The 24,389-nt window shown below is 38.5% G+C and overlaps 1 protein-coding gene across 1 annotated transcript in view; it reads left to right on the top strand.

The window, feature by feature from the left end:
* Positions 1–23,827, top strand: part of GRIN3A (glutamate ionotropic receptor NMDA type subunit 3A) — a 129,842-nt gene extending 106,015 nt beyond the window's left edge. The window contains exons 6-9 of the mRNA XM_063296691.1: positions 5,739–5,890; positions 17,846–18,010; positions 19,920–19,993; positions 23,161–23,827. Of these exons, the coding sequence (XP_063152761.1) occupies positions 5,739–5,890; positions 17,846–18,010; positions 19,920–19,993; positions 23,161–23,500 (731 nt within the window). The 3' untranslated portion in view covers positions 23,501–23,827. The remainder of the gene's footprint in view (positions 1–5,738; positions 5,891–17,845; positions 18,011–19,919; positions 19,994–23,160) is intronic.
* The last annotated feature ends 562 nt before the right edge of the window (positions 23,828–24,389 follow it).

A 24,389-nucleotide genomic window follows, 5' to 3' on the forward strand; every position in this document is an offset into this window, starting at 1 on the left:
GAGAAAATTTCTTCTAATTAATTCAAAGCTATAATTCCAAATCTCTCTGGACCCTTAATCCATTGTTAACTTTCTGAAATCCATATTCTAAGCACGCTTTTGCTGCATAATCCAAAAAAAATCATATATTTACAAAAGTTAAAATCAAATGTACACCATCTTCCTCTAAGGAGAAGGGAACTCACCCAATGAATACAGTAAAATCTGGCCAATCTGAAGAGTCTTAATGTCTCCAGTACAAATAATAATAATAATAATAATAATCCAAAAATTGGTTATGAAATGAGGCTCGGTCAAGTTTAGTCCATAAAAGGCTGCATTACAAGTGTGATCTTGATGGAATCCTGACTCCCAGCCACTCAACTCATAAGCTGACCACAAAACTGCAGTTCCTGGAACAGCTGTACAGAGTCACGTGGATAATCTCAACGATCTTGCCTTCCTCTGGAGAGATTTCACCAGCCTGGATCCAGCATCCAGCCTCAATTCTCCTCATAAATGCAGTCCCACTACCAGCAGGATGTCAGCTTGCCATGGCACTCACAGGAAGTTACTCTGTTCTCCTCTTTTCCAAACAGCTTCTACATCCACCTTCCATGCATCCACTTTCCACTCATTCTGTTGGGAGAATAATCTGTCTTCTGAACCTTCATTCTAATTTCTTTCATTTCTTTCCTTTGCTTCCACCTCCATTTTCCCCCAAGATGCACTCCTGATGCTAGCAAACAATGGTCTGTCCCATGTTCAGAAGCTGTCATCATGCTTGAATCCTTCACTAATTCTCTCAGTCTTTCCTCATAAATAATCAAATCAAGCATGCTTTTGATTCATTCTTTTTCCATTTGTAATTATGAAAAGACTTATGCTAAAATCACATATTAGAAGCAGACTTTTTTTCTAAGTAGATACTCACCAAGCTATCTCCATTCTAATTTACTCTTGGGTCTCCAAACCACCCAGTATCTTTTTCTGTGCTCCCTCGTCTCATTTTCATCTATCCAGTCACATTCCCCACATTCATATTCCCCACAAAATAACTTTTCCCCAGATCACATTCATTCAGAATGTTGCAGTTTTTCCCATTTTCCCATTATTACTGTTCATGAGAATGTACATGTGATTATCACCAACCTATAAATTCAACCTTCACGTGCATTCACAACCATCTAGATGACATCACTCCAGTTTTTCTAACATATATTTTAGCCCTTTCTTCATAACCTACATGTTCACTTCCCTGCATGTATTTATCAGCTGAGTTACATAAAATCAGACCACCTTCACTGAGATATTATTCATCCTTCCTCTTTCTCTTCATTTCACTGACACACAATTCATTTCACTTTGTTAATTCATGCTTCTCATCATTTACTCCTTTTACATTTCATCTTCCATATGCCATGGTCATTACCAGATGGGTACATGGATATTAACCTCTGTTTCCCATATTTATTATGTGAGCATGTTAATGTAAAACTCACAGGATGGTTCACAACAAATAAGCAGAAAAGCCATTGGGAGAGAAAACAGCATAAAATCACACAATCAGAAACAGCAGTAACCATGACAAAAATTGCATTAATCGCAAAGTCAAATTTATGATTATACAATGACTGAGAGAGGAGATCTCATTCTGAAAAGCTGAGTGCTGATAGTTTGACAGATCAAAGTCCTGAATTTCCTTCAACCCACGACCTAACAAGTGATAAGGAGGAATGGGATGGAAGGATGGAGGTCCAGCATCAGTGCCTGATATCCAATGGCAGATGTTTAGGTCTCTGCAAGGCTCATCAGTCTTTATACTTGTCTGTCTCCCAGATCAGGAGCTTCCATTTTAACTTTCTCAGTGCTCCAGAATGACATTTTACTGGGTATTTTGGAAAATTAATATATTTGTTTCTAGCCATCTCTGGACTGCAACTGCCCCTTTCAGATAAGCTCGGGGGATATGGGCATTAATATAGGTTTATATTATAATCTAAGATTATAATATTTTATAATTTAAGAGAGACCAGCAGAGACCACTTAGCTCAGGCTTCCTGCAAAGCTCCATTCTAGACTAGCTGTACCTTATGGACCAAATAGAAGGGTAGGTCCGCATAAAGCACATTACACTTGGGTAAATATTGCTAGTGGCTAGGCTACTTTGGTTCAGGCAAAAGTGTAGCTGATAACTGAAGCTGATAGTGGGCACTTTTGGCTGCAGAGATCACTTGAGTTTCTATAGCAGTCATGAATCCAAAAGCATACTCAAGCTCCATTTAAACTCAGTTAAATGGATACAAAGGAAAAAATATTCTAAGCTGTAGCTTGATCTCAGATTGTGCTTGCTTCTGAGCCCAATTTATTTACCCCAGGAAAGACTCTTTAAACCAGACTTCCCTAATCCGTTGGGCTCAAAACACATTGGAGACTAAACTTAAAGAATTGTTCAACCTGCATGATTCTGATGACTAAAGCGTTCTGGGAGCTGAGTCATAACACCTCTGAGGCTATCAGACTGAAGAATTACAGTGACTCACGATGGAGAAAATATCATGACATACATTTAGATGAGTATCCCAATTTTGTCAATGCCAACTACTTTTCATAGGTCTACATTTGATCATTTACTGTATAACTGGTTCCTGCCATCTTATTCCATTCTATCAGCATTTTGTCACACTTTAGTGTGATCAAACAACAACAAAAAATCAAGGTTAGAACCATGTCATCATATGAAGCAGGAATGAATGTCAAGATTTTGCAAGCAAGAAGCTGAGTCAGAAATAGTGTTGATGTAACAGTCCCAGCCCCCATTGATGAGGACCTTACAAAATGTTTCAAAAGGTCTCTGTATGCCAAGGAACATGCATTTCACATATATGTGTTTTCCATACATAACCTGTCAATTACAAAGATGGACATTCAACAGATGATGAAGAAAAAAACCTTTACAGGTATACACAGAAAAATACCAAGATAACAGATAGTGTGTGGGGATAAAAACGCATGAGCACATGCACAGTCATAAAAGTATATGCAATTTTATCAAATGCTGATTACAACACTTACTATAGAGTAGTACTATTACAGAAAATAAAACTGCTCAGGTAGAAGATGCTTAAAGATGGTGATTCTGCTGAGGTTTCCATCTGCATAATTTCATTATTGTTGATTTGACCAGAATAGGAAAAAACTCATTTATATTTCATTTTGCCAGAAGCTATTGTTTGGTTCTATGGCTCACGGAGACATCCTAGAAAGAACAAGAAACAAATAAATCAACCAACTAAATGGGGGGGGGGGAATCTTATAGAAACTTTTGAGCAACATATAGTTACCATATCTCCCATTCCCTGGTTTTATACTACAGGATCCTGTATTAGATTACAATGCATTTAAAGCTAGGGAAGGAAATATAATGGTGTTGATTTTGCACATTTTGTAAAATTTTTGGAATAGTGTTTTGGAGAAGTCAGCTGACTTAAGTCAGTTAAGATACCTTGTATCTTAACACCTTTTGTAGGATTGGGACTGGCACATGATTTGTAATTCATCTTTTCATATGAGGAACTGAGTGGGTTGAAATGGTTCCTTTCATTTTAATGGTACAGTATTTGGTACAGAATGTTATGTTATTTGGACAAAGATCAAAATTAAGACAGCAGTATGGTAAAAAGATAACATTTTCTTTAAGTTGGTCTTGACTTGTAGTAACTTCATGGACTTGACCTTATAGTTCTCTTAGCCACAGTATTGAAGTGGTTTGCTATCAACTTCTTAGATACTCTTTCTAGCTCCATGTGATATTTTTCAGTAGTGTCCCATCCAAGTAGTAACTACTTGGCCAACTTCTTAGGTTGGGTAGGTGTTACCATGTAGCTAGATACTAGTGTACAAAAACTAGTGTTTTAAATAATGATACTGAAAGGAGATATGTTTCTTGATAGCAGAAACAAAGCTGTAAGTATTCTGATTCAACTATCCAACTAACATATCTCAGGAAACTCTGAGAGACACTGAGACAAACACTGAATTTTATAATTAGATCAGACCTAATGCAGCTGGGATTTTTCCTGGCAACTACATTTCAAGGAATATGAAAGTAGGTTGACAGTACTCAGGAAAAGGTGGGGAAAATATCCAAATGTTTGGAAAACTTGTCAAATATATTATGAGCTTATCAAGCTGGCTAAGAAACCACCTCTTCTAGATAGATTCGCGTTATCCAATCCAGGTGACCAGGAAGCACCTGTTGAGGGCCCCTCCTAATGTGAGGTATGATGGAGGGGACTCAGCAGTGTGGATTCTCTGAAGTTCCCCCCTTTTGAATAGCTTGCTGCCCCAAAGCAAGGGTGGCAGATTATTCTCTCATGGCCTTCTGGAGCCTCATAAAAACTTGGCTTTTCTGAAAGGCCTTTGTGGATTAATCAGTGTAGAGCCATCAGCATCAGAATGCAAATTTTCAAAATAAATTTGTATTATTGTATATTGCACTAATTATATTGATATTATACTGTTTACTAATTTTGGGTGCTGTACTGATTGTGATGATGAATAAATTCTCATTTTAAAAAAGTTTATGAGAAGTCTGTCTTACTTTATAGGGATAAGGAGAGTCAACAATTTTACTCTGCTCCCACTTGACCAACAAATTATAATCAATTAAACCTACTCGCAGCTATAACCGGAAGGAAGTAGAAACAGTTATATTCCATGATTATGTTATAGAGATTTGGATTGTTATTTTAACTGCCTTATGAAAAACCAAAAGATCTTTCTTCACTATTTTAGGATGTCTTTCACATGATTAAAAACATGTTAACAAAGATGATATATGGAGAACCTGCAGACTGAGGGCCAGGTGTGGTCCTCAGTTTAATCTCTTTTGCAGGGAGAGAATAAATTGGAAAGGGACAGATAAACAAGCTGCCGTGGATGGAACTATGGATGAAAGCCATCAGCAAGCAAGCAATTCAAGCTCCTGGCCAGAGTGATTGATTGATTTTTAAATAGGGCGGGGGAGAGAAAGAGAGAAGTGGGTGGCTAAAACAAGAGAGAAAGGTTAAGAGAATGAGAGGAAAAAATTACAACCTTATCCATCTCTAATTTTTATGGCCCTAGATGGATAATTCCCCCCTCCCCACATGAAAATCCAACCCTTAAGAATCCTCTACAGTAATCATACAGAAGAATTCCCGTCAGTCCATTATACCAATGAACCTCTTGTCTATCTAAGTAGGATATGCTTACAAGGAAGCAATGCAAATGTTAGAAAGCTTTTAATCCATAATCCTGAACCATTTTCTAGGGAATTTGAAAAGATGGCCAGTTCTTTGTTAGCTACTTAAGCATCAGGCAAGACAAAGTGGGTTTATACTGCTGGGAGAAGCCTATAGGCAAGTAGGAACCTCCCAATCTGCAGATCCACTCATGCATAAGCCTCTCTGGCTGGGTGCTTCTGCTGGTGGGTATAATTTATATATCTGCTAATAGTGGCATTGACAGCAGAACTTTCCCAAAGGAGAAGGCAGAATTCTCACTCCTGCAAAAGTTGCCGTTGCTACGAACCAAGTTAGAGGATAATGTTCTACTGTTCAGTGAGTAGAAGGAACAAGTATCCACAAAGGGTACAATGCATGTTTTGATGACCATCTGCCAAAGCTACAGTTTTAGATATTCTTGTTTGGCACTTATGTCCCAAGCATGGGCAAGAATCATCTAATGAAAAAAATACTGGTGTTTTCTTTTGCTAGGGTACGGTATTGGCCTTCCTCCAAACTCTCCACTGACCTCAAATATTTCTGAACTGATCAGCCAGTATAAGTCCCACGGCTTCATGGATGTCTTACATGACAAATGGTACAAAGTGGTACCATGTGGAAAAAGAAGCTTTGCTGTGACGGAGGTAAGAGATGTTCCATACCCCTTACAGTACTCAGAAGGGATAAATCCATCCCTTTGAGTCTCTCATTTTTCCAACTGTGTATTTATTTCAATCTCTTTCCACCCAAGTTTTCTGGTTTGTTCTTATTGTTAAAGTCTGCATAAAAGTATATAAACATTTTTCATGTACCTTTATCCTAATACATGCTCCTGTTCTTAGTATGTGCATTTGTTCAAAAAATTTCTTCTAGAATAATTCATTTTTCTATATTATTTTCACTTATGTACAGAGTTGGCATGACTTAGTCCTAACAGACACATTTTCCTCTGGTTTTGTGTGTGTGTCTGTGTGTGCGCGCGCACGTTTTCTTTAACTGGAAGACTGGATCGTAAAATTTGAGCACATGAACATTTCAAGCCAACTGCATCTTAGGTTGCATGTTTGATTACATGTGAATCAAGTAAGTTTGTAAACAAGCCCCTTTTTCTCACACACCAATCTTCATTTCATCCATTCATGTGAGAATGGATGCTTACATATATATTAGAATAGTCGCTAATGAACAGAGCCATTGTATCAGGAGCTTGAAGGAACCAAGGCAAGAAGATGGCCTTTGGAAAGAGACTAGAGAAAAGAGGAGTCAGCATCTTGCAGGACTGAGTGGATGAGATTCCTGAACAGGATGATCTGAAAGATCTCCTCCATCTCTTACATTCTAGGATTATAAGTAAGTTCCTGACAATGGCATGAGAATGCATAGAACCATAGGAAAGGGGAGGGCAGGAAAGATGGTGAGCACAAAATGGGGTCAGAATAGGACCATGTATTTCCCCTCCTTCTTTTCATGTCTCCCCTAAATCTGTTTCTCCTATCTACCCACCCCTTCAGGGTTTGCATATCTATACTTTGAGAAGCAATTGGATGGGGAAAGCTGGCCAACAGAAACAAAATACAGAGGAATCTGAATTAGAAATGAATAGATGTCTATAAAATTCATTTTCTCTGAAATGGATCTTTTATTGGATAAAAAAAAACTGTTCTGGATCAAACGGATGGTGTTGTGCCTTATATTCAGACTCTGGGGCAAGTATTTTGCCTTAGCCTAACCAAGTTGCCTTCAGTGAAAAAACAAACAAACATTGTGCCTGGCTATGTAAATGGGCAAATTCTCCAGCCATTGTGTTGGTACCCAAATCCTCCTCTCAACAGTCCAATATCAGAAGAGTTAGGGATCTCCATTTTTCTAAAGATTCTTTGACAAAGCCTCACTTAATGGAAGTGTCATACCAGGTATAGTTTCAAGTGGAAGAATGTTCTTGACATGAACATTTTAAAACAATCAAATAGCAGTCTTGAAGGACCATGAGTAACTACAGCAGTAAATCTAAGAGGGAATGATCCTTTATTGTCAAGGAAAGCTTTTTTCACCCAATACCAATGCAACTTCATGGAGATGATTTCTAATGAAAGAGAAGAGCATAAAACTGCCCTTTGCCCTGCTCTTAGTGCCATGACTCCTGTTTGTATGTCTGTTAATTCATTCCTGCAATCAACAGCCCATCTACAGTATTTCAGTCCTAAGTGCTCACAATCCTGTTTACTATGGTAAGCAGCTTTATTAATCCAGAGTCACATGCTAAAATGAATGCACTTGAGTTCATTATGCTTCAGCGTGGCAAAAAGCTCATCTCCCAGCTGACATTATTAACCCAAAAATCAGTACAGTGGAAGAGAAACAACTGGGAAACTGATTCACTCCCCTAATAATAACCTACGTTGTAATCCCAACATTTTAGTATTATGTTCATTTGAAATAACATTCAGAAATTGCTACTTCTGGATGCTGACTTCCACAGAGGGCCATTTTTGCATCCAGCTCTTGGTCAATGGGTTATGCATACTGTGGACCCATCCACAGGAAGATAGGTGGACCAAAATCCTTTTGAAAACAATAGTATTTAAGCAGAACAGAAGAACATGTCTTTCACATTGATTTTAACATGCATATTGAAAGACAGTAGTGTTTTAGGTTCTCCAGCGAAAGTGTGGCTCAGAATGCACTGTTCTTGGAGAAAGGCCAGCTTTTAATGTAGCACTCTTGTCCCTAGCAAACTGTGATCTGTGATCCCCTTGGTGCTTTCTATTTGGAAACATCATTGTCCAGGACAACGTTGTTTTAAAAGGACCAGTAAGCAGTTCTTGTCACTTCCAGGATACCCATTTACAGGAAGAAATCTTTTTTTGCCAGAAAAAGGCTGGCTTATGAAGTATGTAATTTCTCTCTCATTCTCTCTCTCCTATAATAAGGAGCTTTAGGGGCTGAAAACAGACAGCCTATTAATCTTTTAAAAAGAAAAAGAAAACACCCTTTTTGCTAACACTTCAATGAAAATGGAAAACGGTGTTCCTTTAGAAGCTGGCCTGTTGCAGAATTGGCTTAAATGAAAACTAAGAACCGAGCGTATAAGATCAAACTGGAGAGGTGTAGTTCATCCATTCTGGAAGAGGGATATCTAGTGGAGCCTTGAAGCATTACACAAATTGGTCATTGCTAGAGATGCTGAAGAGAAGTATCTTTCTTTGCCCTATCGAGCAATCCCATCATTTGAAAACTGTTGTAATAATAATAGTAATAAACTTCTACAGATTGGAAGTACACTTCTAATCAGCTTTAAGTACGTTTAAGACATTTAGTTGATTAGCTTTAATCAGTTTGATGAGCGTTGATTTATCACTAAGAGGCTAAAATTAATTTAAAAAACTAAAACAATGATTATATTTGGACTGAAGTGGAACAGTTTAAATGGTCTTTCATTCCAAACGAAGAAGATGTGACTCATCCATGTAAACACAGAGGCTTCAGATTGCTGATGTGAGCTCAGGGCCTGGCCACAAACTATTTGAAAAACTTAACTACTGGCTAAAGCAATGTTTCACAAGCAACCGATAGCTGGCTGGGGAATTCTGGGAGTTGAAGTTCACACATCTTCAAGCTGCCAAGGCTGAGAAACACTGGGCTAAAGACACAATTGGTTCATTTGTTTGTTCCCCACCTTTAATTCAGCTCAGGGCTAGCACTCCCTTTGCCCATTTTCCCCCATGACAACCCTGTGAGGTGGGTTGAGTTGAGAGAGAAAATGACCCTCCCAAAATCACCAAGGTTGCTTCTGTGAGTTTACCTGGATGATTTTATCCAAAGCCCTCTCACGCAGCTTGTTTATTTTCTTGGCTTGCTCCCTTGTTTGAAAAATGTATAGCTTTTCACCACTGCAGTCTACCTGAACAAGTTGGCTCATTAGCCATGCACTGCCATGCACTGCATTCCACTGCATTCTGGCTTTGCTGCATGGCTGTTTTGCAAAAAGAGGTCTTCCCAAGATACTGTAGACTCCAGGGAAGATGATAAATAAGCTGTGCAGATCTTACTTTTCTTGGAAGGTAAAATATGCATTTCTTGGAAAGATGTCCAAAAAGTAAATGGGCTTACTTCTAAATAAATAAGGTTTGGGGGATGCAAAGGAACATCAGTCACGTGGCTTGCCTTTCAAAAGAGCTAGTTAGTTCGTAGCTAAAACTAAATGTTGTTAAACCTTATCAATCCCAGTGGGAGATACTGTTCAGCATTTACTTAACATTTCTTCCACTGAAATCAGTGGAACTATAAAAATGTTTGAAAGTTGACAAGTTGTATTCCAAAGAGCTCAGGATCAGACATCTAGTCTCTAGTCTCACTCACCAAGCTTTTATCCTCATCACAGAGATGAATCGGAGAGATTACTCCTAGATCAAGCTCACTAGTGATTCCCATTTGAATGTACTGTAATGCATCTGTCCTAAAATCCAATATCCAACAGTACCAGGTTTGGTGAAATGTTAAACCAAAAAACAAGAAAAATAAGTTTATTATGCCTCCTAAAATAGGAGAAAAGCCTGTGGGTTGAAAATACTAGCCTTACCCTTCCAACATCATCTCACCAACCCTCACATCCTTGGTACCTGCCAGAAGAATTATTATTGTTGTTGTTGTCGTTGTTGTCATTATTGTTGCCACTATTTTTATTATCCCTCCTCCAAATGCTAGTGTCCTTCAAAAGATGCCATGCAAGAAGCATTTTCTGGGGGTGGGGGCGACATAAAATCAACAGTTACTTTTGTACTCTCTTAAATTCTTACTTTCCTCCTTGCCCTTGCTATATAACCCAGATTAGATGAGCATCTATTAAGCATATCCAGTCCTTAATTGCAGTTTGTTTGTTTCAATTTATATAGCCATCCACCTCAAAGGCATTACTATGGGCAGCCAATATATAAAAAACAATAGTCAAGGAAAATTTTGACTAGATTGTTTCTTTTGTATAGTTATATCCACCATGGAAGCTATCTTAGCAGAAGCTTTGAAGCTCTGCACAATTCATTTACCAAACAAAGAACAAAGGAGGCTTCCACAGTATCAAAACCCTTGGTGATTAGTGTGGGTGCAAAATAAATGCCAAATGATATCTTTGCCCCTTTGTCTCTTGCATTAACATCCATGACGTAATCATTAAAGCAACCTTTCCCTGCATAAGGATCACATTTGCTGTAGCTTTTGCAGCTAAGAGACATATACGGTAGGCAAGGCAATGAGATTGTAGTGGGTGTGGCATTTGTGATGAAAGAGAAGAGGTGAGGAGGCAGGATAAAAAAAACCCACTCCCCTTCAGAGTACTAACTCTATGAAAAAAAATCTGAATTTCAGTAGCAAACCACCATAATGAATGTTGGCAGTGTGATCTAAGGATAACATAAGCAGATTCCAGGGACATTATCTGTTTGTCTCTATATTGGGTTTGTAAGACCACTTAATCATCAAATGACTCCAGGCAGCATATAACAATATAACAGTATAAGAAGAATCAAAATAGCAAACAACCAGCCAGGGAATACTAAAAATTTAAACCATCATAGCATGCTAGTGGGTTGACAAAACTCCACAGCCTCTGTCTGGGGCTTGCAGGCTAAGGCAGTTTCCCTCTGTGGCATCCCAAACAATTGACCTGAAGGTAAAGCCTGTTGAAGGCAGAGTGGAATTGCACTCTGAACCTTGTAACAGCTTCTGTGGTGAATATCTGCAATCTCTCCAGGGTGAAAGGACAATAAAGAGGATGTTCTTCCCTGCATACACTCTATAAAGGGATCTGGTTGTTTTTAGTAACCTGTGTAAGATTTCCCCCCCTCCCTTAACATCTTTTCTGATTAAAGTTTCTGGCTTGCATACCAGGACGTGTCAAACAAGACAAATGGTCTGGCGTGCCTGTATCTGTAAGGAAAGTATTGATTGTGATGACCTTGCTAAACAATGAAATATCCACCTTCTGGTTTTCATCACTCTTTTGGTCACTCCATAACCAATTTTTCAGCTCACAGTACATTTGCACTTTATTCCCTGATGAAATCCTCTCCGTATTTATTTGAAGATTCTTCTTTGCTCTTATTTCTTTCATAACACAAACTTGCTTTACAAAATGTTCTGCTTTCTTCTGCCAGAACAGCCTCTTCTAATCATGCATCAGCTGCTTGGTTGTCATTAAGTTCCATTGGGAAGTAATAGTCAACTTCAAGGAGCATAGAAACTGTTAGAAAAGTTGGGAAGATGTTCAGAACAGAGGATAGAAATGACAAATAGGTAATGGGTTCTTCAGCATCCTATTGGTATGATATCAGATTTGCAGTCTTGGCTTCTCATTCCCAGAAATCCTGAAAGTTGGAGTTGGAGAGGATGCAAAGGATTCTTTCAAGCCTTTCTAAGGGCTAAAGTTCTTAAGAATTTGGGGAGTGCCCAAATGCTATTCCCCCAATTCATTTACATTTTCTTCCAAGAGATCCAGGTATATATCAGGCGCATACAATAAAGGTCCTCAAACGACATGGGCCCCTCCAATCTGCAGAAATTCTTATCAAATTTTAATTTTAATTTTTTAATAGTAATTTTATTAAAAATTACAATTACAAAGCTAAAAACTAATATAAAGTAAAAAAGAAACGAATGAAATGAAGAAATAGGGAGTGCAGAAAAGAAAAAAATAGAAAAATAGAAAAAAAAGAATATAGTAAAGAAAAAGAAAACAAATATATAAAGAAGTGACTTCCCCCTTCATCACAACAATGCTAGGCAGCTAACAAACAAATAATGCAAATAATACAAACAATACAACACAAATAATAAAAACATGATATTAAAACTCTAACCCATCAATGTCATAATTATAATAATAATAATATAATAATGTTTGCCCTCTCAAGCAACTCAAAAAATGCTGGGTTCACCTTCCATTCTGACCCTATACCTATACAAGGACACTAGAGATGGGGCCGGTACATGCAGGCGGATGCCTCTTATTCTGTTCAGATACCTTGTCTGACTGATGGGCCTATGTTATGCTTATTTGCAAAAAGTGTGGAGGAAGATAATGACATGCTGTGGAATGTGTGGCAGTATATGTGCTGACAAACTTCATAATCTGTGGCTAATCGAGCCCTTTGCAGGTATTTGGTAAATGTAATTGTGGTGGAAGGAACAGGAACCACACTCTAGTCTATCCCCTCTACTCCTAATCTAGTCAGGTTGACCCCAAAAGTGTGAAAACAATGAGAATCATAGCTTTCTTGAATTGCATGGGATTACACAACTCTGTGCAATGGGGATCCCCAACTCTGCAGGATTGAATGGGGGCATCACCACCGGTTCAACTGGAGACTATGCAAAACTCTTTTCAAATGTTTAGCATCAGCATAGGAAAATCAGGAAAGGAGAGTTTGGGGAGGAGGGGGCAGACACAACACACAAAACTCTTCCTCCTCTCTATGTTTAGTTATGTTTGCTGAATATCTGAATGGTGGTTGCATGCTTTGTGTTACAGGGGACAACCCTCTCTTTGCAAGTGTCCTCTGTTTGAAGGTTAGTCCAAGAACAATTTAATGATGAAGAACTGTAAGATTGTTTGGCTGTTTCTTCAGCCCACTGATTCTGTTTCCCACCCAGATCAGTTGATCTTGGTTTCTGCTTGAGACTTTCATGTCATCTGAAATTAAATTCAATCAAAATTACATGAAATTGTTAAATAAATGTGATTTATTTACCACAACAAATTATATTTATTTATCACCATGGGTATTTAATAATTTTCTCTTTCTGTCACAGCAAAAATTACAATTCAATAGCAATTTTCAAAAGAGTGTTGAGGACTTTCTATGGACATATATTGCCTAGGACCTAAGAGATGCAAGGCTAGAACACCTAAACAATGGGCAACAAACCAGGAATGTATTTTTAAGACCATGATAATTTTGCTTGTTTTCAAATGTCAATCTGGCTTCTTCCTATTTTGTTCAATAAACTATGGTTCAAACCAACCATGGTTTATGATGCAGGTATTCAGTCATGGCTTTGGCCAAGTAATCTGTTGGCTCTTTTTTGATACCAGCCTTTATGGAATGTGCTCTAAATCTGGGGTGGGGAAGCTGTAGTCCTAGGTATCTGTCAACGTTCCCAGGTGGACCAGACAGGAAATACAACCAGATGAGCTAATTCTACTTTATTGCAAGGCTACATTAACAGAATCTTGCAGGTCTGAAAATACAAATTTCCCGCTGTCTCCTTGTCAGGATGGAGTATCCTGCCAACATGGTTATGGGTTTTGTAGTAATTAGTTTAGCATACCTGAGGGTCATTAGGAATGCTTTGTAGTAATTAGTTTGGCATGCCTGCAGGGCCATTAGGAATGTTGATTAGAAGTGTTTAGTTGAATGGCCTGGCACCAAGGTCAGCACGAATGGCCCTATCCGCTTGTTAGTGAAGGATTTATGACTGGGAAGTATAGGAGCTGTGAGAGCGTAGGGAGGGTCTGTTGTGGAGTGGATTCCTCATTGGGGGGGCTGGTACAAAGGTGGAGGATGTAACTGCCATATTGCATGGGCTTTTTTCAGTCTAGTGTTTGCATTGGGAATGATCACTTGTATTAATAAAGAACTCTTTTATATCCTTGTTGGCTTGTAGTAAAAATCTCTGAATTAATAGCTAAAGGATCAGGACCATCACACTCCTTTACAGTTTGAGAAGTTACAGAGGGTCCCTTCTAAGCCTCTTTCTCCTCCCTTTACCCAGGTGTGAACTATGCCCTCTCTTATCTGTCCATTCCCTAGGCAGCATCTTTTTGCCCCATCTCTCAAGGTCTTTCTCACATACCATTACAATATCACTGAATATCCATCATCACTGAATGCTTAGCACCCCACACCATTGGTCTCAGTACTTGAGGCTAATGGAAGTTACAATTCAGAAACATCTGACTAGCCACAACTAGTCATTCCCACCCACAGAAGAGAAATATTCTAAGCATATTCTGGGCAAGGAGATCAAAATGTCTAAATATAAGAGCTTTATCAATGTAAATTAAATTAAAGTCACTTAATTGAAAGCTGCAGGTTTTGTGCTCTTACACTCAGTGTTTACATTTCTCTTTAAATCTGTTGTCAAAACAAAGAAAAAATGCTGCTGCCATGAGTTTGAGATGCATAGGAAAAAAAGAAAAAACTCTGAAAAGATTAAGAGGTTGATGTGAAAAGAAAATGTAACCCTTATCAGGAAAAAAACTGCTTATAATGTAAACCTTGTAAGAAAAAAAAATCATAGGTATTTTGATATATTCTTAATTTGCACTGATTTGTCATTAGATTTGTCAGATTAATATTTTTTCCTCTACTAACAGAATAATTAGGCACATTACTTAATTAATCAAAAAAGCTGCCATATTTTATTTCCTTTTTTTTTTACAAAAAAGGAACAGTTTTCAGCTGAAAACTTTTCTTCAATGCTGCCTTCATTATAAAGCTAGCTCCAGCCAGTGAACAGGATTAGACTGCATAAAATCAAGCTTACAAAATATAAAAAACAACAAAAAAGTATTACTGAGTTTGACATCCAGTGGTGCTAGATCCCATTTGCTTGTTTCTGTTCAGTGAAGCTTACCAGTGCCACCCAAAGACTGTTTTCCCTGGGTCTTTGGACTAAATAAGAATTGACAAGAATCAAGTGCTTTGGCTCTATATTTTGGATATGCCTTCAGATTAGGATTCTAGAATAGGATGGTTTTGGCCCTCTGACCCAAACCTGTTTATTACATGCAGGTGTCTACTAGCTTTATGGAACGGTTGACTTCTAGAAGTACTATATGAAGAGTTAATTCTCCTGGGGCAGCTCTCCTGTTAGGCAATGTAGATGGATGGGTTGATTCTAAGAGTACACATAATATTCTGAAGACAGTTTAGAACTGGTTAAAGGTTCTCCAAATGTTACCATACCTTTATCTAACTCTGCCCACTTCAAGCGGTCAAGTAGGAAGAGGTTTTTTTTTTTCTTAAACTCTTCCTGATTAAAAATAAATTATGGGTTGCAGCACTACAGTTAAGACCACCATCATTATCTGTTCCTTCTGAAGAATGGGCTCTCCTAAGAGAAATGTCATTTGATTATTGATATATGAACTTTCTACTGTCCAGGAAAGTAAGAAAAGGAATATAAAGAGGTTTAAATCACATGAATAAAAAAAAACTTAGGTAATGCACATAGATCAATATGCACACTTTCTGATTTGGGAGATTTAAAGAATTTCTTCTCAGGCCGTATATTAGAAAAAAAAAAGAAGAAGGAGAAGGAGAAGGACGACAGAATTTAGGTTCAGTGTAAAAAATGTTTGCCTATATCTGGCACAAGGTTAGGGTGGTCAAGAATGCATTGCCATTATATGTACAGTTTTAATTGAAAGACAAGATTACTGATTTCATACTAAGTGAGTGAAACCAATGATATATCTTTTGTTTTTCAGTTCTAAGAAGTACAGTTATAATGTACTGTTCTGCTAACTGTGATAATCAGATGGTTTTTGAGAAAAGGCTGTCTGTGTAAACAGAGACATTTTTTTTCAAACAGAGAAAAAATACATTGGTAAAAGATGCAATGAGGAGAAAGTGGCTCTCCTGGATATCAGATGGGTTTATCCACTTCTCCTTGCAGTTGAATCTGGGATCTTTTGGAGACAAAGAGGTGTTGTTTGTATTAAATAATTATTAGATTATTTCCATCTTTCCTTCAGAAAATCAAAGTGCCATACATTGCACTCCCTCCTCCAATTTTCCCTATAACCACAGCCCTGCAAGGTAGGTTGAGCTGAGAGTCAAAGTCATCCCATGAGCTTCCATGGCTGATGGAGGATTTGAATCTGATCATTCCTAGTCCAACATCTTACAAACTATGCTATGCTGCCTTTCAAGGTGTGAGCATGTGAATGGGGCAGCTACAGTGATAATGGCATTCAACAAAACAACAAAATGCAACAAGTTTTACTGCATTCAGGTTTTTAAACATTTATAAGAACAGACTCTGGAGGGAATCTGGGGCCCTCTAAATGTTGCTGAATTAACTGTTCTTGGTAATGCTAGCCAATGGGGAGGGATGCTGTGCCTTTTAGTTCCCCAAATCTCCAACCTTGCCATTAACTCCAGGTAGGGCCCTCCTGTTCCATTAAACCCTGGCAAAAATAAATTAAGAAGCTACAGCGTTTTATACAAGCTAGTCCATAAAACCTCAGACCATACTGTCTGGTAACAAGTGGCAAGGGTGGGGAAGGTTCTTTTAGAGAATTAAAAGTTACCAGTAGTTTTTTTTTCCTTTCTGGATTCTCAAGAGTATATGGGTATATTGTATGATGCCAACAACTTAGAAGATCACTAGTGTGTACGTCTTTTCAAACTGTGGTAACTCATGTCATATTTTTCCAAGCCATGGTGTTGTAATTATTTTCTCCTCTTAAATATACAACTGAAATTTTATCTTTGAATGATAGGCTTTAATGAGGAACTATTACAGTACGTTTTGCTTATATTTCATCATTGCATGTCATTGAACAAAGAAAGATGGTTAATGCAATACAAATCAAAGATCTGCTCATCAAAACAGCCAATTCGTTGAAATGTTTCAGTTAAAAGCCCATTTACCCATTTTATGCAAGACTGCTCCATTTTGATGCCTTAACTCAATCTCACTAATTAACATGAGGATCAGTTGCTTGGGGTGTTCCTTGGAGGGGGTGGGCTCATGCAGGAAATGGCCTGATGGACAGTCTGTCTCCTAAGTTCTTATTCACATCATTCATTATTCTTATTATGAAGAGATAGTTATGAACTGATCAGATGCTAGCTAGGTTTAATAAAGAGTAAGCAATGTAACTTTAACTTTGTTCATAGCCAAGGTGGTAGTTTTAAAATCTGCCCCTGTGGAATAAGTATGTTTAAGATTGTAGATCCAAGTTCTGGCTCACAAATCCATGAATGCGTGTTTATAAATATGATCTCTAAGACTCCTTTTCTCAGGATCCCAGATTTCTTAATCAAATTAGCTAGATTCAAAGAAGGCTAGTTCTAAATTTCAGTTCTCCAAAAAATTTCTCTTTGACATCAGCACTCCTCTTGAGATCATTAACTTCTGCTGGTGAGTTAACTTTCTCCCCAGAGTAAAGACTCCCAATGTTCAGCATAGTATGCTTCAGGGAATTGTGTGTTACCTAAAACGGCCAGCAGGTCGCAACCACCTCTCGCTGCTACTAAGTAAGCCCAAAGACAGGCAGACCTTATCACTGAGTATGCAATTGTATGTTTGAACCCAGCCAATAGATTGGACCCAGCAGCTTCAAGAATTCCTGATGCTGGAACCAAGTTTAATTCCATTTCTCATACAACTAAAACTCTCTTGTGCCATGGAGACTCTGTAAATTTTCATTTCTGGCTACAGCCCATTATGTGGCATCAAATGAACTCCAGAGGATTTCCTGGAAAGAAAATCAAATGGAAGGGGTGTGTAAAATAAGCATCAATATTGCTATATATGTGTTCCCATTTTACAAACATCATTCATGCACTGATTTCCTTTTCCTTTTCTAACAGACCCTGCAAATGGGCATCAAGCACTTTTCTGGGCTATTTGTGATGTTGTGCGTTGGATTTGGTCTGTCTATCCTCACCACCATTGGAGAACATATCATATACAGACTTATGATACCACGAATTAAAAAGAAAACCAAGATGACATACTGGCTCCATACAAGTCAGGTACATATGCCTAAGTAAGTCTCTGAAAGGGAATGATCTAATTCTGAATGGACTGAACCCAAAGTCCTGCTGAAATGATTGGATTGAATACATGGCATTTCCAGGACTCTCTTGAGATCTTATCACATCCCAACTGCGATCAGGAAACAAACTCTGGGATAAAATTATATATCTATATCTATATCTATATCTATCTATCTATCTATCAAAGCTGGAAAACAGACTCAGATTTAAGTAGTTGGGATTAATTGCAAATTGATCCTTTTGGAACTTTTGTGGAATAGCATTTGGCAGGAAGAGGAGCATAGCATTTATTCATTCATTCATTTGATTTTTTATGCATCTTTCCAATGGACTCTGGGCAACTCACAAAGTAAAAACAACAACAACAAAAATAAGAATACCATTTAAAAATTAGCATGCTTTTCACTAAGAAAAGTTTCTATTTGTTGAGAAAAATACATCATGTAGTTCTGTGAAAAGTGACTCAGGAATCATACAATTGGCCGGCAAAGGAACTTTCTCAAAAGATTTGGAGCTCCTTGACTGTTAACAGGGTTGCACATACTGATACAGAAAATTACATTTCTTTAGATTTGTTTTTCCTAATAAGGTTTTGGATTACTTACAATATCTAGCAATTGCAAATACAGTAATATCTTCTGGATTTCAACTAGAGTGTCTCAAAGCTGCATGCCAACTATACTACACCCATTTTAATAATATATTTCTACCTCTCCTACATGGATAGAAGGTACAAAACTTTTATCTGTTTGCATATTATAAATAATATGCATTAAAGTGGAAAGGGCACTAATTTCTAAACATTATCATAAATACATGTATTCCAAAAGTGTAGAAGTTCAAATTAAAATTTCCAAGATTCCAAAATGCCCTATAACTTACGTTCACCATGAGCATCAACATCTCTATGGTGAATTTCCTACTCCAAGCACAGCATGAGCTGGAGCCACAACAGAGAGACATCACATCAGTCTTGTGGGTTGGTTTGGCCTGCTGTTGTCCATATGGCTCACTGGACTGTTCTTAACCTCTACCCATGTTCTGCATAGGCTCCCTCAATCCACAATATAAGCTCTCAGAAACAATGAAATATTGCTGGTGATCTTTCTGTGCCTCAGTCATTGTTACTCAAGGGACACACACACAAAAAGCATACTTGCTAGTTCCCTCTTTGCTTTATCCTTCTCAGCTGCCCACCCTCTTGTTTTCTGTGTACCGCTTAACATTCACTGAGTAAAAGAGAAGAATGCCATGAATTTCTGCCTTAAGAGCATTCTTCTGGGTTGATTCCTCTCTTTCCTGTAATCTCTATGGTGTGGAGGAACAAGTAGTTACATTTGCAGTGTTGTTAATGCTTCTTTGTCCCAGACATGAAAAACCATTCTCACTGCATTCAGCTGAGTGGCCATCTGGATTGGGAACCTGCAGCCCTACATATACTGCTGAAACACAACCCTTCTGCCCAGCCTCCTATTCTGTGCGTAGGTACTGTATAGTTAACATCTAGATGGTCACACCTTGCCCATTTCCAATCTAAAAACACAGAATTGGTATATAATTAGTTACCCTGACTGACAGCACTCCTGGCTGTATGGCAGAATCTCTAACCTTGCCTCTGCCTCCCCCAGCTCTGTCCTAGGAAAGTTCAGGATTGACTTCAACCGTCTAATCTACAGCCCTTCACTAAACTGCAATATTAGCAACTATGGGGAGTTGAAACTTAGAACTTGGCATACAGATACAAAATTCAGTAACAGTGATAAATTAGGCAAACAGTTTTATTTTCATACTACATTCCCTACAGACTCCCCATTTTATATTCAATCTGCCTAAAATGCCAGGACGATTTCCCTTCTGATTAATTTATTTTGGGTTTTTCCTCCAGCGACTGCACCGCGCTCTGAACAACTCATTTACAGAAGACAAGCACCAGCTCAAAGCAAAGCCAGTCGAAAAGAAGTAAGAAAAATGAGTCTTTAATCTCTTGTTTGCAGTTGCATCTGTAGATAAGGATTCCCCAGACATGTTTTTTTGTTTTGTTTTGCTTTGTTGAATTGTATAATGCAGTCACACATTGTAAAAAAGTGCAGAGTTTTATTTATTTTGGGGTCAAGATAGTCACAAATCAGAAAGATCCACTTCAGCTCTGTGACTTTCCCTGAAATAATAGTTCCTCTCCCATTGACTGATTTACTATGGTCCAACACATAGTAGTATTCAGGCCGCAACTCTTTTTCTGTTTGAGACCGCAGCCCTTTAGGAATAACGTGTTAGGGGCTGCAGGGTGATCAGGGTAGGATAAGACACCACTTTCTCTCTGATACCCCCATTTCCCTCTGTTAGCCTCCTCTCCCCAGAGGAGCAGGAGAAGGGAGGGAGGGAAAAGACAGACAGCTCTTATTAGTGATCTGAACCTTTTCTTTAGTACTTTATAAAGACAGGGTATATATTATATATCAGGGCATCATCTCAAAAGAGGCGTACACATACTTTTTCATGCAAGACAGAAGTCCTGGATTAACCATTAAGCAAAATAAGCACGTGCTTTGGGCACCAAGGGAAGGGGGCACCACAGAGTTTTCCTCTTAGCTATCATGCCCTTAACTCTTTCACTGCCACACTCAACTTTAGTAAAATTTTGTGTAGTTGTCTTATCTGCCCTATTTAACTTGAATCTGCATTGTTAACAATTTTATTTTTAAAATGCATTAAAAAGTATTGAAAATTTGCATTTTTTCTGTTGCCCTAGTTCTAAAATAATTAGCATATATTGCCTACTGCTATTTATTGTTAAATAAAAACTTTTTAAAAATTATATTAGTTGTGGGGTCTGGCCTGGGAGATGGCCTGGAAGAAAACTGGATTTTTAATCTCTTATTTCACCTTCAGCACTTATCGAGTCTTAATGTCTTGTCGTTAAGCAATGGAAGGGCTGAGGAGCACCATAGTTGGGCTGTGGTTGGGACATCAGTTGGCCTTAATCTGGCCCTGGAAGACAACCTGCTTTTTCTAAACTGGAAGTATTTACACCAAAAACTAAAGTCTGTTGCCTGCTTAATGAGGGCATTGATTTAATCAGAAGAACAGAGGGAGAGCACAGCTGGATTAGATCAAAGGCTTTTTTTTACTTCAGCATGCCCTTTGCAGATTGTCAGCCAGATGTTCCTGAGAAGCTCACAAGAGGACATGAGGACCACAGCCTCCCATGTTTTAATTGAAGATGCCATAATGTGGGAGGCAGGTTTTCTTCTGCTGATAAGAGGCAGCTGGCTCAGATGCTTCTCATTCATGCATTATAGACTAGGAAAAGATCACAATGCAGGGGAACCACAAGGCCTTGTTGAGATAGCCTGCTGAAGGCATTCACAGGTCAAGTCCCACAGATAAAAACAAAAAACAAAAAGAGAAGTTTGACTTTTTTCCCAGAGATTCTTTTTTGAATTTAACTTATTTCAAACAACCTTCAATCAGAGGGTTCAATCAAGACAAAGCTAGTTGGCTGGTTGAGCTGTGTTGAACAGCTATGTTTAGAAAACCTTGAGTTCTGTTACACCTCTCTTAGCATCTATCTATAGGAGTAGTACAAATGGGTCAGTTCTTTTTAGCCATAAACATGAAAGATGTCCAGCTTCAAGTGATTATGAATGTGCATTTCTTTCTTGCTATTTCAAAGCCAGCTTACAATTTATTTGATATTTTTACCTTGCACAGTGCCACTGTGTTGCTTACCCTGTTATTGAACTACTCTCTAAAGCCAATTCACAAGCTGACTCTGCAACACTGCATCAGATTTGATAGATGCGCTTTTGGCTTCCTGATACTCTTTATGACACAAGTAATAAGACTCAAGCCTGCCTGTATTTTTCTAGAGATCCTGCTTTGTCGGTTTTTCCCATGTCCCGTATAATAAGCCTACTCTGACCATAAAGCAATTTTTAGAAATCTGACAGAACTAAATCCCTAGGTGAATGTGACTTTCTAAATGGTTTTTGGTAAGAAATATTCTATTTGAAATGTTGGGGCCAAGAACCCTGTAGAATGAAGGTTTGAGCACCAGCATGGAAATATCTCTGCCATGTTGTATTTCTATGGTGGATTCCTATCCAATCTACCTGGGGTCAAGTTGCCAAACCACAGAGACAGTGATAACAAATCATTTGCAATTAAACAGAGTTAAGAATGACCTCTGCTCCTCAGTAACTCTGATCTATGCTTTTAGATAATTGTGTATGAAAGATAGAAATGAGTAATGCTGAAACAAAATTGCTGACATATTACAGTCCCTGAGAAACACAACCAGTATGCTTTCTTCAGTCACATACTTTTCAGAAAGCTGCTTTTTTTCAATACCATACATGTAGAGTTGCATTTTTTTCAAAGCATCCAAAATAAAAAGTCAAAATTCTCTATATAAAGAAAAAGATCACACGGGATGTAGCTTTTTAAAAAAATGCTTGAAACCCCTCCTCAGCCAAAATAGGAGTTGAGAAATCTATGGCTTTTCAGGTATCATGTGCAATTTCCAGCTAACCCCACTGATGAAGATATAACTCAGTGACCTCTGGAAGGCCAGTTTCCTCCAAGGCTCATCCCAACTTGGTGTTTCTACCATTCTTCTTGTCCATCCTTGCAAATTAAAACTCGGCCCAGAAGGCCAGATTCTCTGTAATTTAGCCTCATGCCCCAGTTCCTGGAAAGACAGAGCAAGGATATGGGGCCTTAGCTTCCATAAGCTGCTAGCAGACTTCTTGTAAGCATCTGAGGAGCCATAATTGGAAAGCAAGATGCTGGGCTAGATGGCAATCTTGTCCAATCAGAAGGATTATTCATAAAACAGCAATACGTTTATGATTGTTTTGTTGTTTGGTCAGCCTGAAAATGTGCTGGAGGTCAGTTGGCAGACAGGGTTGGATCCAATTAGACAAGCTCACAAGCAATCCAAAACCACAATAGAGTAAAGAAACGTAGCTAGAGGAGAAGCTGGAATGATGGGTCTAGGAAGAATCGTAACTGGAAGAGTAATCTGGGTTTCTAGTAATACATGGGTTTTTTTCCTAGTGTACCTCACTAAGTAGGTACAAATATATGATGAGCTCCTAATTCCTTGTGTGAACATCTTTCTGCAGGGCCAGTCCCAGGAACAGTCAGGTTTCAGTATGGAACACTGCTAGCCCTGGCAACTGCCACAGAAGGAAATATATCTGCAGTGTCGAAAAACCGAGTGAAGTGATGCTCAAACAGCTGCGGCACGATATAGCTCTTCCCCCCTTGAAGCGAGACTCTGCAAGGTCACTGACTACCAATGGGAAAGCAGACGCTCTGAACACTGCTAGGACCTCAGTGATCCAGGAACTTTCAGAACTGGAGAAGCAGATCGAAGTGATCAAGCAGGAACTGCAGTTAGCCATGAGCAGAAAACTGGAGCTGGAGGAACTTCAGAGGACAAACAGGACTGTGGAGCTTTGAGGGGTTCACCCTCATTCCACATCAGACTGTAATAATTTGTATTACACCCTCATCTTTGGGTTTTGTTTTTGTTTTTGTGTAATGCCAAGAAGTGGCACCACAGTCAGCAAGCAATAGGTCTACAGTCTGCAGTAGCTCCTGCCTTCCTGCAAAGTCAACACTGGCAAAAAATGGCTGCATTCTGGTTACCAGGGTATTTCAAAGCAGCAATGGGTCCTTCTCTTTGGGAAGTTTTAGCCTAGTAAAAAGGCTGATCTCAGGCTACAGGGAATTTGAAGCCTCCAGACCACACAGCACCCATTTTCCTTCTCACTGCAATTAAATGAATTTTCCACTTTTTAGCGTTTTTTTCTGCATTAATTAAAAGAAAAGAGCAAGAGACTTTAAAAGGTTATTCACAGTTGTTCTTTGCATGGATTTTGCTGTTTTTAAGCTTATATAGTTGTCTCTCAGACTGGGGGCTCCAAGGGCCCTGTGGGTGCTAGCCTTCTCTGTAATTTCCATCAGCCAGTCACAAGAGGAGTACAAATATTCCCTGCAAAATCAGATGCAAAGATGCAGGCCAACAAGTTAATAAGGATTTCAATTATACACCATTCTCAACTATCCATTATTGAAAAATGATACCACTCTTGGAAAGAAATCCTCAAGATAGTTTACAAAAATTGGGGATTAAGGTAGGAGCACTTGGGACTCTGGCACTTCTGAAGGCAAACAAGGGAGTGTGTGTTCTGAATGTTTAGCAACATTAAAAAAGGAAAGAAAACTGTTTTTGGTTAAACCTTTTGCTCCAAGCATTATGTAACTACATCCTAAATATCTTTTATATGGAGAAACATTCAAAATATGGATTCCCATCTCCAAGTTAACTGGTAAAGTCTGTTACTCC

The sequence above is a fragment of the Candoia aspera genome, chromosome 2 (assembly GCF_035149785.1).
Source record: "Candoia aspera isolate rCanAsp1 chromosome 2, rCanAsp1.hap2, whole genome shotgun sequence".
NCBI classification, from domain to species: Eukaryota; Metazoa; Chordata; class Lepidosauria; order Squamata; family Boidae; genus Candoia; species Candoia aspera.